At 34.6% G+C, this 20781-nt stretch overlaps 1 protein-coding gene across 4 annotated transcripts in view; it reads right to left on the bottom strand.

Annotated features, from left to right (window-relative positions):
• Positions 1-20781, bottom strand: part of FMN1 (formin 1) — a 180016-nt gene that overhangs the window by 69630 nt on the left and 89605 nt on the right. For all 4 annotated transcript variants that reach the window (XM_086613529.1, XM_086613530.1, XM_086613531.1 and 1 more), the window contains 3 exons: positions 17160-17932; positions 13540-13690; positions 4112-4199 (listed from right to left, as the gene is read on the bottom strand). In XM_086613529.1, coding sequence (XP_086469655.1) covers positions 4112-4199; positions 13540-13690; positions 17160-17932 — 1012 coding nt within the window. The remainder of the gene's footprint in view (positions 1-4111; positions 4200-13539; positions 13691-17159; positions 17933-20781) is intronic.

Raw genomic sequence — 20781 nt, 5'->3', positions numbered from 1 at the left:
CCCTTGCCATATGGGCTAAGATCCATCAGCACTGCGGTGCTACAGTGTTAAACTCTTGCCTGGTAAAGGTGCTAACAAAGCCTGCAGCTGTTTTCCGTGGAGTAATACGGCACTTCATGGCCACAAGAGTGCAATAAGCTGTAAAGTGTGCATCTGGTTGTGATCTACCGCACTGCATATACTTGGTTGCATGGAAGATATACCAGCGTGTGAGACCATCTAGTTAATGCATCCTGATGGAAATCAGGAGTATCAGACAGTGAACTATTTCCAGCAATGTACAGAAGCAGAACTTCTGGTGTCCTGCAATTTTAGTGGCAAAATGCAGGTATTATGGAGGTAGGGAGAGATTTGGGAGAATCACTCTTCGGACATAGGCCTCTATATTTTATCTACATCCCATTTTCTGTAAGTAAAACTTTTTTTCCATCTGGGCTGCCCCACAATTTAGCCAGTTTACTCTCAGTAGCTCATGGGAAGCCGGCTCAGATGACGTACACCGCAGAAAAGAGTATTATAAGGTGTTTCCTAGTATACTGCCTGAGTAACTGGAACGTTGTCCTGTAAAAAGTCGGGACCAGTGTCCATAGAGGGTCTTCACATACGTTATAACCAGCATCTCCCATTAGAAAGAGAACTGAAACACCTTCACTGTGGAGTGAGTTGTAATATTTCAACAGCTAAGCCACATAAGCAGTCTTGAGTCACAAGTTTGTCTCTCAAGCTGTAATATTTCAGCTGAACAATGATAGGAAAGGTAAGACAGAAGTGCATTGACACGAAATGGAGATTACTTCTCTAAGTGAGTAGTGTTAAAGCATGTTCCTCACCTAACAGCTGATCTCCTCTATTCCTCATGTCTCCTTTATAAAGGTTTTAAAAAACAGAAAAGAAACCTTGAAAATAATGTGAAACCTATGTGCAATTTGATTATTGCTATTTGATATCGAAATATAAACACAGATCCTATATAGCGTACTGAGACAGACAGATTTTCTGTCTGCTTCTTCTGCTGAGGAAACAAATGTTATTAATACTAGTCTAATCAGAAACGATATTATCCTCTTCAGTACCAGATTCACTAATAAAATCTGTTAGTGTTCTCAGAACATTACAGCACCAAAGATTTCTCCTCTCTCAGCTACTAAAAGCTGAGTATTAGGAGACTTTTCCACATGATAATGTTAGCTTTCCCTCTGCATCATATAATACCAACACTAGCCAAAATAATTACTCAGTTTTACACTGTCTTCTCCCTAGATCGTACTCATATACAGCAAGCATTTAAACTTATCTGCAAAGGATGAACTTCACTCTCCCAAACAAGCATATGTGGGAGATTCCCTTCCTGAAGTGTGGCAGCTGGCTCGGTATCAAATGCAAACTGAAACATCTGGGTGCCAGATATGGACACTTGCTTGTTTTCCACTGCTGCGCTATCTACAGAATATGCTGTGAAACTATTTACTTTACTTTGAGAGTGTAATCCTACAGATGCAGAAATCTCACTGTTTTAAAGAAGGACGTAATTTTTCTCATGACTACTCTTGTTTTGTCGTCTCTACAATTTTACATGCGTCTGTATGTGCAGGGGAGTTAATTTGAGGAGGTTTTTCTGTATTTGTGTTTCTGTAACTGCTACTTAAGGTACAGTAACCAGTACACTACACGTAGACATTTGTACATGGCTTTTCAAAAAACACAGTCAGAAAAACTTGAATTAAAATTGAATTAAAATTAGATATCCTTTTTTTTTTTTTTTATTTTGACTTTCTTTCGCTTCAAGTTTCTTCACTCTCTGTTGCAAGCTGCCAAAGACCCTTAACTTTTCTTCTCCCTGTCTTTCACATATTGAATTATACAATGGAAATTGGCTTGGAAAAGGGGATGTGGGCTTAATTTTCACATTTCTTAGAGATAGCTCTTTGAAACTTCACTTTGTGAAAAAAAAAAATAATTTCAACATTCATCACGCAATGATCATACGCTTTTTTTGGTTAGGTACTGTCATGAGCTATTTAGCTTATTATGATCTTTTTTCATCTAGTATATTGACTATAGCAGTCTTCAAAGAATTTGCTGATAGCCAGGACTGCACACAGATTTAAATTTAAAAAAAAATACTAGAGGATAATCACACACTGAAAGAGAAACAAGAATAATTCTGCTGTTGTTTTCATTGCAGTATACATTTCTAAAGATCCTCTCTACAGAACTGATGTTTTCCCTGAGTCTGGTGAACTCTTTTTTTTCCCTAGATAGTCTCTGCACACAGATCTTGATTAGAGTCACTTATCCTGCTCTGTAGTGTATTTCAAAAAAAGTTCCACTAAAGAGCATTCCCAAATCCCGTTTGTATCTCCTAGCTGTTTCCATAAGCAAGAGGCAGCATATCCTATTGCTGCCTTGAACAACACATGTGGTGACAGGCCAGTCGTTTGCTACCTCAGAATAGAGAGGGTGATGAGTTATAAACTTTCCTTCAGTGACAGCACTTGTTTTGGTGTCTCTCTTCTACCAACACTTTAATTTTCATTAAACTTGTAGGACTACTTTAGCTATGTCTACAACTGCAAGTAGCATAGTCTTTAGAAATGGACCTGTAGACAGCAACAGCTGATACTGAGGATACGGTGTTCACACTATACACATTTCAGGGGTTTTTAATTATCTCCCATCTAATCCTGTGGAATTTAAAGCCTGCTATAGGTGGAGACTGCTGGTGTGCTCCTAGGGCACATCTTCTCATTTAATTTAATTCTGAAGGATGTTTGTGCATTCAGACTGTTCTGCATCTGCAATGCAAACACAGCAACAGGGACAACTGCTAGATTTGATTCAAAAGTGCACTGCTGATTCAAGCTAAAACACTACTGTATACACAACAACATTTTACTTATTCTTTTCTCTGAAATTTTGTATAAATTGGCCAGAGGGTTTCAAAAGCTATGGAAGTTCTATGATTCTACGAAGTACAGCAAACGACGGAGAGAGAGAGAGAAAGAGAGGGAGATGTTCTATTTTAGTACAACATCAGGGCACAGAAAACAAAATGCCAGGAAAACATTTCTGAAGACACTGAAGAATACTACCCAGTTTATATAATACAGCTGCTATCCTATCCTATGCTGCTGTAACTCCTGCCAGCAAATTATTCAAACCTTTAGTAACAGCGTTTTTTTTCCATGTCATTCTTATGATACCTTTCACACAATACTGGCAGGCACAAAGTCATTCCTTCTTTTTGTTGTCTCCCTCCATCCCAAGAGACATCTGTAAGCCCTTGTGCTTTTAAAGTGCTAGATGCTCAAAGGCTGTTCTGAAATTAATAATAATCAATGCCAGCAGCATCTCAACACCCTACCCAGTATTTGCATGTGATGGAGGGAAGACAATAGCAAAAAGGAGACATCAACTTGAATTCTTCCAGCAGTTGTTTTAAATAGTGAATATTTTCCTTTTTTTTAATGTGAAAAAGAAATAAACAACATCCTTAAACAATATCTTTTTAAATCCAGAACATAAGCAGAATCTGAATTACCCCAGTGTTCTAAAAAATCTTTATTTTTCTACAGTTGTATTGGTAAACTTGGATAATTCCTACCAGTAATGGAATTTATACACTGAGTAGCTGTACGCTTTGAAAAATGCTACCCAGTAATCATCTTTCTGATTGCTACATGGTAGCTGCATCAGTTTGGATGTGCTTTTTGTACTGCTAACGAAGCAAAATTTAAACATTCAACAAATACCAACTGCATGTTTGAAGACCAGAAGATTTATATAAAAGTCCTCCATTTAATTTTTGTAAGTGGAGGACTTGCTTTAGAAAATGGAGAGAATTGTAGGGGAGGAATATGAAACAGCTTTGAGAAAACACTGTACTGAAAGTGATACGCGAACTGAAACGCTACAGAAGGACTTATATTTAAATTAAACTCTGATTATTTAAGTGAAACTTTTACATGTTGCGAATATACTGGAAGAAAGATTCTTCTGATATCTTAAAGAGGACTATATTCAAAGCACATTCTGTAATGTAAAAAATTCTCTAAAGGGTATGAGAAAACATCCCTGCAAATATGATACATTAAGTGTAAGAAACACTTACCTTGTTGAATATCCTTCATCTCCAGGTGCAAACTGGATATTAAAATTCCTACAGTTTGAGACCGTTTTCCATCCAACAATTTGATAATCTACAAAGTGATGCAAAATGATCTGAGACCAAACGAACATTCTACAAAGTTCATTCGCATTAACAACAAAGGCTAATTTTGTGAATTGAATTCAATGTCTCTGCAAACATCAAACTTTTTTTATTAAGTAAATGTGTAGTAATACTTTCATCTTATCTCTATACTCTGCACTTTAACAAGTGGCTGATAAATGTAAGCTTGAATTTTTACCAGGTCTAGGAAATAACACCACCTCTTACTTGTAGGATGCTATTAAGAAGGGAAAAAAAAAGCACATCAAATATTTATTCTGGAATATACCTTTTCCCCCTTCTCCTTAATGTGATCAGGGTCAAAAGATTTAAGACACTCTGAGTACATCACAAGTTCCTTAGTTTGTCTGCTTGTTTATACTTCATTGTGAACACATTTAAGTCTATCTTTTTGATAAAGTATCAACTCCTGACCAAGGAGAATTGGAGAATTATCTTCTTATGCCTTTCAACACTATTTCTGGGACACTAGAGGCTACTGAAGGGATTTCTTTCACTCTTATCTGAATGTGCTTCTTCCACATCCTTGACGTTTCACAAGGATTTGAGGATTTTGTTCACATTTTGGGTAACAGACACTTGTTATTACAATATACTGACGTTCAGATTGTAATCTTTTTCAGATGTCAGGTGAGGACAGGAGATGAAAAAGAAGGGAGGGAAACCCTGAGGAAGTTATTTTGGCTGGTTGAAATTAGTGATACTGATGTGGATCAGTACATAAATAAAGTAACGAAAAGTAAACATCAGAATTTTAGAAGTGTAGTTGAGACATTAGTAGTGTTTAAATCAAACTTCTCACAATGTTTGGACTGTTGGAATTTGTGATTTTGATTTATGTCATAAGGAAGATATGACAACAACACATCACAAGATTCAATACGGACATATGTTCTTCAAAATAAGAAATGTTCAGATCCAAGCAGCTGGCTTAATTCATAGTGTTGATGAACAAATACTATTAAAAATACTAACTCATATGTAAAATCAAAACTAAGTTTTCCCTAAATTTATATTCCTAGTATCTGGAAAATATTTAATCTATATGTATCCAAATTTAATTTTAACAGTTGGGTGACACTAATATTTGCATATTTAATAATATTAAAAACTTTAAGTAATTGTTATTTGTTATCTCTATAATATTCTTCTAGATGCTCACAGTACAGTTAACTGACAAAATTTAAACTAACTCATAAACATGTTTCTTACCTATGTTTTATGGGATTTAGGAATATTTAACTATGCAACTACTTAGTCATTGACCTATATAAAAGTAAATTATTGGTTGAAAAATACAGGAGAAAGATAAATGATAGCGCCATTTTCACCTGAAAATGCATAGTTCTTATTTAAAGAGTACTGAAATTGGACAACACATTAACAAGTTGGAATATATGCTGTCTTCAACAAAGATGCGACAGATATTTTGTGAACCTTTTGTAGGGACTCAACATTTAATGAACTTCAGTTAAAGTATATCTTGCATATTTTCTGCCAAAATCGGAACTAAAATCTATCCCGAGAGCTTTTTTCAGCCTACATATACAGCATGTATGTTGGATAAAGTAATACTATTTAAAGTGTTTTCTCCAAACAAGAAAGAAATCAGGCTCTTTATCTCCTGAGTACGCGAGCAGACATGATGATTTGGCTACAAATAACCATGACTGAATGCTCTGTAAGCATCACATCCTGTTGACTGTGATTTTTCAGAGCAAATGTAAGTAACTACTCAGTTTATCATGGCCATTGCTGAAGCTTTACATGAATTTGCTGAACTCCACAACACATTAACTTCTTACAGGGATAATTACAGGCTTGAGTAGTATGCAATTTGTATAGCATTCACTGACCTCCAAGTTGACCTTGTTCGGGGGCAAATTCATAGGTTGTCATAAACCCCATAAGACATGCCTAGTTTGAGGCAAAACCTTTCCAGACTATAGCCATTGTAGACAATAAGACATTTGAAATCATTCTATTAAAGTATTTTTAAGTGCTAATATGTTCTCCAGATATGATCAAACTAGCTCACATTGCTGAGCAAGACTTCCTCCTTAAAAGATTAGTGAAAAAAAATTAGAAATGACCTTGCATAATTTTAAAAGCTAAAACAGAGATTCCATGCTTTAAAATGGTCAACTAACTGTATGTTCACAGGCATTTTAGAGAAATGTACACATGGTCACAATTACCAGGCATCAAACTAGACTCAGACTACCTGAAATAGCCTCGATCAACTGAAATCTAACTGAAGGTTAATATTTTATTCATTAGAGAGTAAAAAATGGAGCAAGAAGACAACAAAATAGCTTAAATTTGGCATAAAACAACTCTAAAAACACACAGGAAGGCTGGGGAGGGACTTTTTACAAGAGTGTCCGCTGATAGGACAAGGGGAAATGGGTTTAAGTTGAAGGAGAACAGATTTAGATTAGATCTTAGGAAGAAATTCTTCAGTACCAGGGTGGTAAGACTTTGGAATAAATTGCCCAGAGAAGTTGTGGATGCCCCCTCCCTGGAGGTGTTCGAGGCCAGGTTGGATGGAGCCTTGAGTAGCCTGATCTAGTTGAGAGGCGTCCCTGCCCATGACAGGGAGGTCGGATTCGATGACCTCTAAGGTCCCTTCCAGCCTATGCCATTCTATGATTCTATGATTTGTAATGCTAGGTATTACATAGGATGTTTGCCATAGCTTTTTAGAAGCAATGTGTAACTTAAAAGATTTCACAACAAAAACATATAATCAGTAGTAAAACAGAGAACATGATTTCAGAGATACTCATCTTGCTCCAAATTACAGTTATTCTGGGGAAATCATTGACAGGGAATTAAATATGTGTGTGACTATCAAATGGAAAGGAGACACAAAAAAAAAATCAGCACTTTTCCAGGCCATAAAAACCATAACACAAATAAAATGAAAGTTTGTAAAGACTGTACTGAACTATTTAGTCTATGCTTTTAAAAGACAAATCACTGATCACCTCTCAGCATATTGGGACTTGCCTGCAGCTGGCAGTGACAGGTAAGCAGCTAAAACCCAGCTGAGGCCAGCTGATGCTGCTACGCCAGCTGGCAGGGTTTGCCAGCTGCCTGCCACTCTTGCAGACTATAAATGTATCGTTGTAGCGGATGCAGCATCCTCTGGCTCAGTGACAAAACTGTGACTGCTGGTGCTAATTCATTTAATCCACTGATCCATAACATTATCTGCTCTATGTGGTGTTCCCCAACTATTTTTTATTGTTATTTAGCTAGTTGAATTGCTGTACACAAGTGCCTCTTCTACATCTTTCAAATATTTATCATTTAATTTAAAAGTGGAGACATACTGAAGCTTGAATACCTTCATAAATTATTGTGTCATTCCCATTAAAAGGTGTTTTGCTCATGTAGCCAGAAATGTATTTCATCAAACGTTCTATGACAGACTTCACTGTTTTGTCTAACTGTAATGTCTACATTCTATCCAGGACACTTGCTGGTGCTGAAATCTGAACAGATTCAGTTTACTTTAGTGATTAAAAGCTAAATCCATTCTCCTGCTTGTGCATGGATTCTTTCCATAATATTTAAATTTATTGAGAGAAACCATAAGCTAAAAAGCTGTCCTTCATATCTGTGTTTTCCTCCGTTCCCACTCATTAGCTTTTATGGTGAAGTCAACAGCCTGGACCCATAAGAAGTCTCCTGACACCCTGTTCAAACAGAGGAAGAATATCCTGCACAAGAAGCAAGTAAGACTGCCCCTCAAGCCATTCTACATAAACACCCAAGAGTTACCAACGACATTTCGGAAGCTTAAGACGAGACATTATCTCTTCTATTCCTACTCAAAGGAAAGCCAAGTTTAACTATTTTTTAGTTAACATGGATGAACCATAGCTTTCTATTTTTTAAATATTTAAAAATATTTTAGGAGACATGTAATTCTATTTGCAATTCTGCTGGATGAAAAACTTCCACTATTTTTAGCCTTTTGCTAAAGGACAAGCAAATGGCAATTTCTCAGGGTAAAACAGGAGATAAGAACTGAACGAATAAGAAACTTATTTCAATGTCTTTATTCCAATCAAAAGTGTAAAAACAAGACAAAGCCACAAAATAGATGTTTACCCTTTACGGATACTTTCCATATCCAACATGACTGCAGAGCTTTGTGGCAAACAAGGAAACGCCATATTCACTCTTCTCAATACAGCACAAAAAACATTAAAAAAAAGTGAGAGCGCCTTGGAAGCACACGCACTGGCATTTTACTACTTCTACTCAAGTTTGAACACTATTATCTTATGCAGACAGCTGAAGACAGTCATTGTGTTTCAACCCTGCAAAGCTTCCAACATTTTCTGCAATATCTGCTCTTGCAGAAACACAAAATTCATTAATTGTAATTCCTCATTTAGTTAGAAGGGCAAAAAACTTGCTGACAGACATATCCCTTTCAGTTAAAAAAATGCAATTCACTCAAAATATTGACACTCTTCTTAAATGAGAACACATGTTAATAATTATGTGAAGCCTGTTAGAGATAATAGACAACAGAAAAGCCATTATCTTTAATGTTCTCCTGCATCTTTGAAATGATAATCATCGCACTAAAGGGCCAAAAATGATTGATGGACTTCCATTTGGAGCATACACCTGACACAAATTACTTGACCTTTACTCATTTTTTTTGTAAGATGAAGACAGAGTGGCATCACAAACATCCAACTATCCTATTTCTTGAAAAAGTATAGAAAATACTCGAGTTTTTGAGGATAAGTTACGAACAAGTGCTCATCTATTTTGGAAAAACTAATGCAACTTCAAAATATGTGTAAGTCTGGCAATTGATCTACAGAATGCACATGGAATAAATCACAGCAAAGGAATGTTCTTCTCTAAATTACTTTTTCGGGCTTACAGGGTATCATAGCTTAATATATAATGAATCACGTTTTTTATCTCATTCCAAAATATATGTCTTAATTCTGCCTTTCTTCTATTTGGTACCACAAGAACAGATTTTGGTTCTGCAAATTTAACAGGAAAGGGAAAACCTATGGCTTGAAAACAATTACATGTGCCTATCAGCTTAAAAATTTGCATGGATATGTACAAGGAAGAAATGTTAACAGCTTAGAATGAATGAAGGCAAAATTGTTTGCATGTAAAACTTCAGTTCACCTGACATGAAAACATCTACAGAAGACTTTCGGAGTCTGGGAAAGATGTTAGATCCTTCAAATTATATTCAAATCTATTGGAAGCTGAGTTCTTTAAAAAACAACCAATTTTTTCTTCCCCCAGAAAAATAGGTTAGAGTTTTAATACGGTAATTGTTTTCATTTTCATTGTTTTCATAAACAGCTATGGACCTTAATGGTGCTGCACTGAATCTACTTACAGTTGATACATAAAACTTTATAGTTGAAGTCCATTTACAATGTCACAAATATAACTTAGGCTATGTTTTTCAAAATAAACCATACATTCCTAGACAAATGCTTTAATGGGAGTGTTAGTGGCTAATACACAATGGGTGCAGAAATCATACGTCCAGAATGACACAACTGAAATCTAAGCATAAGAAAATACAGAAATTATGATGAAAACAGGCACGATTAACAGTTGCACTTTCACAAGCATGTCAGTGAATAGGACTCATATTCAAAAGGCATTTAAAGTCTAAATGTCCAATAGAATCAATGCTTAAACTGAAGTTATATACTAAAATAACCTGGTACATCTAGCACGTTTTCTTCTTGATTTCCAAGAAGCTCTAACTTCTAAGTAATTTTGAAAGTGGCAACAACTACATCCATTTGAAAAAGCTTAACTAAAGACCACAACACCTCACATAGCATAAATACGTTTAGATCCAAAGTATATTTCCGAACACCTAAAAAACTAGAATATTTATTTTTATCATTATCTACATAATATTGCAGGATTTTTATTTACAAGATTGTGTATATGCAGAGCAGATAAACACAGAAGAATAAGGTTCTTCTGAAATATTTCAGAGGATGTAGGGTTGGAAAAAAAATAGGAGGTTCTTCCAAAGCGGCTAAATTTTCCAAAGGAGTGCATAATTGAAGAAGCATAAGCAGCCACACACTTTGCAGAGCTTCTAAGCTCAGACAAGCATTACCATAACAAACTTCGAGAATATATAAGTGTACCAGAAAGGTACATCTAACCTTCACTTAAACTACATTTTTTTTACATTATATCACTATCAAGTGAATGTAGTATATTTTTCCAAAATAAATGAATACATGTCTAAAATTAAATAAAATCACCCTCTATGCAGTCCTTTAAGAAGTTATATTACCATTGCTGCTGGAAGATTCTTAACTTTCCTTCCTTTTTTTCCCCACATACTTGTTAGAATACCTTGTTTTTTAATGACTGCATTTCAAATTCTAATAATTTCATCCTCATGTCAGGATGACAGCATCTAATTAATAAGGCATTTCAGGCAGGCACGAAAGAAACGAATTTGGGAATCATGAAGGTGCTTCCACTCCAGAAAAAGGATAGCCAGCTGTTTCCATCCATAGGTCTGAACATGGACTTTATGTCTTTTAATTGAGTAACAGAATCATGATGTTGGAAAGGCACTCAAAATGTCATCCAAAGCATTTCTGCACTTCAAGACAGTATCAACTATATGTGGATCATTCTAAACAAATTTTCTTAAAGATCTCTCAATACAGAAACATAATTTCCCTAGCCAAAATTTTTCTGTGTTCCTTTGGTATCCTTACTCTTAGAAAGCTTTTCATAATTTTTCTTTGCAGCAGCTGCATGCACTTGATGACACTTACTATGTGTCCCAATCAACTCTCTCTTTTCTAGACTAAACAGTCATAATAATTCAATTATTTTCTCAGAGACTAATTTTACACTTTTCATCATTCTCACTCTTTACAGTTAGTAAACATTTCTAATGAAGGGCTGTAGTGTCTAAATCTAGATGCAGTTCTTAAGTGAGACATAGCTGAGGAGATTATCTTGCAATCAACGCTTCTATTGATCTATCAGAGTTTTGTTTTCCCTTTTTATAGAACCACAATTTGACAATTCATGTTCCTCTTGTGAGCCATTATAATCACAAGATCCTTTCTGCTAAGCTATTACTTAGCCAGTTATATCCCATCTCATTTTTAGGTAGCTGAATATCCTTAACTGTATTAACCTTGTGGTTAACTGTATTAGCTTTGTGCTTATTCCTGTCTTTCAGACCATCTCTCTGATATGCGAGATCTTTGTAAAGGGTCTCCTCCAGTAAATTTGAAGCCTGTCGCAAATAGGTGGTGGCTGCAGAGTTAATATTCCATTATCAGGTCGTAAGTGAAAACATCGAGGTAACCAGATCCAGCATAGAAGCCCACAGAATCCTCAAAGTATTCTGCTATTTTGACACTGAGTACATGTATTAGTATAAACATATTCTATAGTACAAATATTTATTTTATACCTTATGTATTATATTGTAAAACCATTTTATATACATATATGAGTATAAATATATATATGAATATAAATACATACTCAAAAGTTTCCCTTTTGAGCATAACTTGCTAAATGGTACTGGAAAACAGACTGTCCATTTCATTTATGTAGGACAAGGTTTAGATATTTCTGGCTGAAAATGGTAGATGTCTATCAACTGTAAGCAACAAAAGCGCAACATACAGTGAATATTTTGATCTGTCATTGCCATAAGATGTCTACTATGTGGACAAATGGGTAAGAATAGAAAAAAGTGAAATTTCTACAGGCTTAATGCAATGCTTTCCACATAAGCATTCATTTCACAGACTAAGCACACAGGACCATCTAAGAGGACCAACTGACTGTAAAAATATTCATCTGCTACTATGAGTCATTTAACAGAGAAACATGGAAAGACAGGCTATACTGTAAGAAAATGCTTCTATACTCAATTAAATTCAAATCTCTTTTGAATTCTAAAAGCTGATTTATTTTTAAATTGACTAAATGACAAAAAGTTTAATATTGTTGACTGCGAGTTTTCAAAACTTTCACAGAAAGCCCTACAATTCCCATGATTTGTAACACCATGATCATAACCCCATGAGTTTTATCAAACTAAAGACATAGTAATAGATATAAACCTTAATTTATCTCTTAGAGGATTTATTTTTGTATTTTCACACAGTACTTTAAAGGAACTTTTTTCATTTCATTAATTTCAGTAAATATATCCCTAGTCTTAAAATAATAAGTTTACATTTAATAACAAAACAAAGTAATTCAAACAGTAACATAAATAAAGAAGATCTCTTTGTAAGAAAATACACTGGTTTCTCACAAAAAGTACTTATTATTATACTATTATTTTCTATATTGTATAGAGTAAGTATTATCCTATTCATTTTTCTCATTAACCACTGCGCTAAGACACAATACAGGAAGTTTATGATCAAAGATGTTTTGAAAGATCTGATTGCACTGATATGTACACATATTTCATGCTATATGTATTATGAAATTGGAAAAGGTAGATAGCATCGCTGACATACAAAGTGCCCTCTTGTGGTTCTAAGCACGTAAACTCAAACAGATTTACGGTATGGTATGTATTTAAATGGGTTTCTAATACATAATCACGTTGTTTTAGGAGAACAATATCAATTATTAGCCTAAAATTTTTCCTGCAGCAAATACTACTAATGCCATTTCTCTGTCCTATTTGCACATAGGAATTGACGAGTACCAGTCCTCTCCATAACGGATCACGTCTCAGGCAGACAATATCTGTGCTACAGCAATGATATTGCATAAACTTTTCGCCTTTAAAGACATGATTGTTCTGTCCCTTCCTGACACAGCTCTTTAGCTATAATAGAAAAAAGTTTTTTGGCATTCCTTGTTCAAAATGTCTAACAGTCCTATCTTGCAAATTAATTTCAGAAGAGAGGTTTGCTAGAGTAACTTAATGACAGCCTTTAGTTATAAATTGGTTCAAGGGCAGACATGGCCTGAAATATTCGCACTTTTAGATACTTATTAGAACTTTCATTCAGTTCTCCTATACGAGATTTTTTCTACCTCACTGGGATGTGGAACTTGCATTTTCAAAGGCAAGATATCTTCCAAGGAGAACAATAACTCCACATTCTCAAGCAAGAGTTCAATCAGTAATCCAACTACTTTGCTTTAAAATTAGATTTACAAAGTCATCTATTATCTGTTCGTCCAACAATAAATAAAAAGGGAGTTTTCTTAAAATGTAAAAGTAAACAGTGCCACAAAAAAAGCAAATATAAAGAAACGATAAATACCTTTTTGGCCTTGGTTTTTTTTTCGTAAGTCTCTGATAATGGTTTTCTTTTTTCCTGAGTGGTGTCTTTGGAGAATAAATATTCAAACTCAGTAGTATCAAGTATATCAGGTTCTTCTAGTGATTCCCATAATGTTGGCATGGCAGTTTTCCTATGAAGAGAAAGGCAGTAATAAAATTTCCAATAAACATTTATGAAAAGCCATAATAGATGAAAATCCATAAGAGATTTAAAACTCTAAGTAACATGCACTGCTACTATACAAACAGCATTCCCTCCCTATACCTTGCTCTTGTAAAGAGCCAACGTTTTGCAGAAGGCTGTAACAAAAAGTTTAGCTGTTTAGTATCCATGCCTGCTAGACTACCAAAATGCATTATTTATATGGTACATTTTTTTGTATAACAACCGAATATTACAACTGCAGCTTGTGCAAATACATCTCGAGAGACTTCTGCCACTTCAACTAGGATTAGGAGTATTTCAACAGCAGCTTTTTTTAGAAATTCTCAGTAATCTATTTAGATTTACAAAAATAAACAATATCAACAAATAGTGAGCAAAGTTTATTCAAGCATATTTTAAGAGCATTTGGGGTCATTTGTATAGGACTTGATTCACTTCATGTTAGCTGCAGATGTTGCACGCTCATATTTATCCACTGCAGTTTTGAGAAACTAGAGTAATTATGTGGCCTGTATTTTGGAATGAGTGGAGTATGGAGTATTCTGCTCCATTCAACCAACTGTTAATTTTAAATGTGGATTATCTTTCCTTCTTTTTTCGCCCTCCAAGACTAGATTTAGTTTTACATCACTTTGGAACTTGTTTACACAATCCTCTAGTTTTATCTGGATTTGGGAAAAATACTATGTAGTGCTGCATATACAACACTTCAATTCTGAATGAGCTTTGTTTCAAAATTTCAATGCTTCAGAAAGGTACGTGGGACAAAACTTCTGAGTGCTCTTGCCTATCAGGAGAAGGTGGGCCACTTCTTCCAGCAGATGTCACTAGAAGGCAGTGAAATCATTTGCAATAAAAAAAGAAGTGATGAAAACCTCTGTAAAATACAAATGGCTGATGTCACTAAACATGCTTTTATTAGCCTCATCAAATACTCATCAAAATGCAATACCTATCAATTTAAGGGGAATCAAAATTAATTACTATATTTAAAAAAATAAGATTTTTTTAACTTAATACTCAACTGTACATTTACTATTGTGAATGACTAAGGAACTCTAATTTTTCCATTTTCATCTACTGATGTTACAGAACATGTTTACAGCTCCACAGCTTCACTCTCCCTGACACTAGCTGTAGTATCAGCTACACTAAAGAACGGATTCTTTCTGGTTCAGTAACAAGAACATTAAAGTCCTGGATAGCTGCTGATGTGAGCAGTACACCCTTGAAGAAGTCTCCAGTTCTAACGCAGACCATGAAAATGCTGGACCATTACATCTGGTGACCAGCATTTCACCAGAAAGCTATGACTTAGACCTTATCTTGGATTCAGCAAAAGCTTGATGAACCAGTAATATTTCAGAACAAACATTTGGATTTCAGTGAACCAATAAGAAGAATCGCAATAAGGTTTATTTATGGACCAACTATTTATTCACCATAAATCAACTTTTCACTAGTAATTTTGGAAAAGTAAAACCAAAATGCTCAAACTTCGTTCTCCAAAATATTTCAATGACTTTAATTCTGAATCATTGAAAGAAAACAACTACATTTCATTAACTGTTTGTTCCTGTCAAACATTTGATATAAAATATTAATACTTTACAATGCTCTATTATATCAGAATAATTATTCTTTCGCATCAAAATAAATTCAGACAAAAAACTGTAAACTAAAATCTCATATTTAAATACAATTAAATGTAGATATTTACTTTAACAGTGTTTAAATATAATCTTAAGAATAACTTAAATATTCAGAATAATTGTAAATAATTTGCAATACTTAAATAGTGACATATAATCATTATTATATGTCATCTATAATAAAACATCTGTAATATAATAATTTGTAATATATAGTAATATAATAGACTATAGTCACTGTATATAATACAGTATGTAATATAGCATGTGTGTATATTGTTATGACTATACGTCATATATAATAAAAAATAATTTATTAAAATGTTTAAAATAAACTTAGCATCTTTAGCATTTTTTAGCACTTAAGCTAAAATAATTTTGAACAAGAATAATCATGTCATTTCATTACTTGCATAACATAAGACCTAAATTTTATTTCATGATTCTAGCAACTCCTTTTTAAACTAGAATTATTGTGTCACTTAATACTCTTTGAGCCAACTCTCTTAATAGAGCTCTGCGTTAGATGAATAAACACTTGAGGAAAAGATAGATTTAGTTAAAATCCAAAAAAGCAGTTGAGCAGCACTGAAACCACATACCACTGTGGCAGTAAGGTATGCATGGTGGCCCAGAAAGTGTACATGTAAGTACTTTCTTTTCTCCTGTCCGCTGAATAAATGGATAGCATAAACAAAAGTTGTGGGATCATTTCAAAAAGACTGTCCAAAAATTGTTTATTTATGCCTGTTCACTAAATGATCCCTTATAAACAAATCAATAAAACAGTATGTTTCATCGTAACTTTAGCCTTGCTACAATGGTATATACTATTAAGTCTACTGTCATAGAATCATAGAACAGTTTGAGTCAGAAGGACCTTTAAAGGAAGGGACCTTTAAAGATCATCTAGTGCCGCCCCCCTGCCACGGGCAGGGACATCCTTCACTACATCAGGTTGCTCAAAATCCCATCCAACCTGACTTTAAAGACTTCCAATGATCACGCATCCACAGCTTCTCTGGGCAACCTATTCCAGTGTCTCACCAACCTTGTTGTAAAAAATTTCTTCTTTATATGCAATCTGAATCTACCTCCTTTCAGTTTAAAACTATTGCTCCTTGTCCTGTCACTACAGGCCTCGGTAAAAAATCTTTCACCATCCTTCTCATAAGCCTCCTTTATTTATTGAAAGGCCACAATAAGGTCATCCTGGAGCCTTCTCTTCTCCAGGCTGAACAGCCCCAACTTTCTCAGTCTGTCTTCATAGGAGAGGTGCTCCAGCTCTCAGATCATCTTCTTGGCCCTCCTCTGGACCCACCCTAACAGGTCTACGTCTTTCTTGTACCAAGGGCCTCAAAGCTGAATGCGGTATTCAGGTCAGGTCTCACGAGAGCAGAGCAGAGGGGCAGAATCACCTCCCTTGACCTGCTGGCCACGCTTCTTTTGATGCAGCCCAGGATATTATTGGCTTTCTGGACTTCAAGCTCACTTTTCTGGCTCATGTCCACCAGTATCCCCAAGTTCCTTTCTAGAGGGCTGCTCTCAATCCATTCATCTCCTAGTCTGTGTTGCGTATTGGAGATTGCCCTAACTTAGGTGCAGTACCTTATACTTGGCCTTCCATTTTTTTCTTAAAACATGTAAATTCCATGCCTCTACACTGATTTTGCTACACATTCCTAGACTGTTAATTTTCTGTTATTAAGTCTTAAATAGTATACATCCCTTGTATCACGATCTATAAAAAGCAACTCTTAAGTCCAAATAAATATATTTTACCTGCTGCCTTGCAATTGTATCCGTGTCCAGTACAAAGGCTTCATGGGACGGCTAGGTTCAATGGCAGGTTTTCGAGGACCTTGGTTTGAAGATAAAGTGCTATTAAAAAAGAACCCAGGCCCAGGAGGTGGAGGGGGAGGAGGTAACCCAGATCCAGGCAGTGGAGGAGGAACAGGCGGTCCCAACCCCGGAAGCGGTGGCGGTGGAGGTGGTGGTGGTGCTTGAAAATTCCTACAGTCTTCAGAAAGTGGAGGTGGCAGTGGTGGACCAGATCCAAGCTGAGACGTCAGTGAAGTCAGATCCGTTGGCAAAGGTGGTGGTGGAGGAACTAAACTTGGTAGTGAAGAATCAGGAAGGGGAGGAGGAGGTGGTGGTGGTGGAGGAGGTGGCAGCATTTGTTTTGGTTGACAAGATAAGACACTTTCTGAGGACTGTACATGGTAATTGTCCTTATTTTCACTTTGGGCAGAAATACTATGTGACAAAGAAGAAATATTAAGCTTTTTGGGTACTAATTGGTTATTTTTCACAGCTCTGTTTTCTTCCTCACTAGGCTTTATGAAAGTTTCTCTGTCAGTCTGTATACATACATTTCGGTATGTCTTTGGTGGGTTATCATCTTCAGTTGAAACACCAATATCCTTTGCTTTTTCATTTCTTCTATTTAATTTATTATCGAGTTCTTTCTTCAGATATGCAATGGTTTCCTCAAGCTGAGCAGTTGATACAGCATGTTCTCCACGAATATGGAATACCCTGAGTTCAAACTGAGACTGCAGAACAAAAACAAAAAGCCCCTTAGTGCAAATATTTTTCTGAAGTGTTTATTTAGCAGTAATTAAAAATCTTCACATTTAGACTGTGTTCTTACTTTAAGTAAACCATAATGACAGAAATACTTCACTTTCCCAGTTCTAAATGGCTTTATTGCAAGCTATTACATAATTGGACAATTACTAATCTTTGAAGAAATGTAAGCAGTGTGTGTTTCAACAAAATGGTTTTTATGAGTAAATATCTAGAATATCAATTTAGCAAATTCTAACTTGTACCTTGCCTTTAAGCAGACTTACTGGTTTTTAATTGCTGAATGCAATAATTAATAGTTCAGTATGGGAAAAAAGGTACCTTTTTCAAATACTATTGTATTTAATGAGATGATTTGATTGACTATTTCATTTCATAAATATGCCATATATATAGTTAACATGTTAGGAAGTCAAAAATAGACTAAACACAACCGAAGTTGAAAATCTTCCCAGATAAAACATTAAATAAACAAATTAAAACACTTTCTCAATCTATAAAAAGTGTTCTCATCAATTAAATTGACAGAGGTACACATAAATTATCCCTCAAATTATCATTACTAATCGTAAAGCTTCACTTCTACCTGATATATTTTAATCTACAATTCAGGACAGTTAAAAAGAAAGAAATAGCAGGAAGAAAAAAAAAAAAAAATCACTTTTCTTGCCATATATCAAAAAAATATAAAACACTTGACACAGAAATATCTCCTTTAAATAATCCGATCCAACACTGCTATTCCAGATGATTAAGTCCCTACAAGCTATCTTCTGTTATGCCACGAGGCAGCTGACTGGTATCACCTTGTTTCTTTGGAAGACAATGACTCCTGAAAGAGCATTTTCCATGGTTCTTTCAGAATCACTGTACAAAGGGAAGTCAACACTTCAACAGAAGCAGCTAACGAGCTGTGATTTCCCCAAATTCCTGCAGGCACAGCAATTTCAACTCAAAAAATTCCCACATAGTGCTGGTCAGAAATGTCAACATAGCACTCCCTACTTATCATTCCAACTTCAGTATTACATCAGAGTTAATAGTCTACAGCATTAATTAATATGCATCCAAGTCATGCATATGTAACTCAGTATGACAAAATATAGCAGTGTAATATACTGTAATTTTATATCATACAAAGAAGCTTAGATATGCAAACAATGTATGCTATTTCTCACAGCAGTATGATCAACTTTCGTTCTAAGTAATTTGTCCAAAGCAAACAATATGAAAATATTGGATACAAAAAGCTCCTTTTCTTAACTGGCAAGTGAAAAGGTGGGAAATCAAGTTTAAAGTCTTGCAAGCATAATAAAACAGAGATTTGTATTGGAAACAACCCGACTTCTATTAGTTTTATAGAAGACCTAGGACTAGTATGTACAATAAATAGAACATTTTTTATTTGGCTTTTTTTCTTTTCCTTCTGTTACTCTATCAAAGTTTGCTGTCATTCAGGCTAATTATTGGTTCAGTTCAACTATCACAAGATTTTGTGCCATTTGAATTGCTCCAGAGCAATCACCTTTCTTTTTAAACTTGTCATACTGATCCATAAATGAGGTAATGAAGTTAGTTTGCCTTAGGGAATTTAGCTATTTCATTTATCATAGCATTTTGCCTCTATTGGACATCAAAAACTCCCCAATAGAACAATTTACTTTGAACATTAAAGATTTTCCCAGCAGTAAATCTCAAATCACCTTAAAAACACACTGTAAAACAAGCACAGTGTTTAACAAAACTACTTATTACATTTAACTGGGCATGAAAGCAACTCTGTTAGTATTATATACACCTTTTCAACTACAGATCTTCAGTTTTTAATTTACAATATAAAATTGGTGGGTTAAACTCAAAATTGTACTTCAGGTGATAGTTTTATGCTTTGCCTTGCTTTTTACTCTTTCAAATTTTCAAAATTATTTTCTGTTAATAAAAACAATAAAATTATTAAAATAAACAAGAATTAAAACTAAAATTACTCAGCACAAAAAAGAAAAGCAGGCTTAACAAAAATGACACATTGGGAATCTGTGTGGAACATCTCACCAATGGAAAAGATGAGTCTTATCCAACTGACTGCAATACAAAAGAGCAGTAAGTACTAAACCAAGTTTTTATTTTAATCACCTTACATCTCAAAATGAATCTTGTTCACCAAAATAAGATTAAGTAATATTGAAATCTTTTCAGTTTACGTAACTATGATAGTATTTTCAACAAAATTTTCAAGGATATGTATATTAATATGTAATGGGTTTATATACATACGTAATAATACATACATATTCTTAATAGAGGTCTGCTTGCTGGCAAATATTTCTTCAAGAGATTAAATGCTCTAAAATCTTATAATGAATCAAATGTAGATCAAAGAACATCCAATCATTCTATGCAGACAGAATTTAAGTATTCTCTTTCTGTCATATACTATGACAAGTATGTATAAAGTTCATTTCATTTCTTTATTGTACCACTAAGGACTAGTTAGATACTTTATCAACACATAGTATTAAATAATGAAGAAAATCAGTGTGTACTAAACTTAGGCACTCTTGACTCCTGAAAGTAAGTCAATAACTAAAATTAATTTTTTCAAAAACTACAATTTTCACTCGTCTGTGGCTTAACATTTTTTACAAGATACCGCCTGTTAGAATGAAATCTCAGAATTCAGGCTGCAGAATACTGATAACACCTAGACTTCAATATGCAAATCTCAAAGGAGCCTACGGAGAACTTAAACTAAAACTAAATTAACTAAAATTAACTAAATTTAATTAATTAAATTAAGTTTAAACTAAAATAAATT

The sequence above is a fragment of the Tauraco erythrolophus genome, chromosome 6, assembly GCF_009769465.1.
Source record: "Tauraco erythrolophus isolate bTauEry1 chromosome 6, bTauEry1.pri, whole genome shotgun sequence".
NCBI lineage: Eukaryota > Metazoa > Chordata > Aves > Musophagiformes > Musophagidae > Tauraco > Tauraco erythrolophus.
Note: the sequence above shows the minus strand (reverse complement) of the source record. Positions and strands in the feature narration are given on the sequence as shown.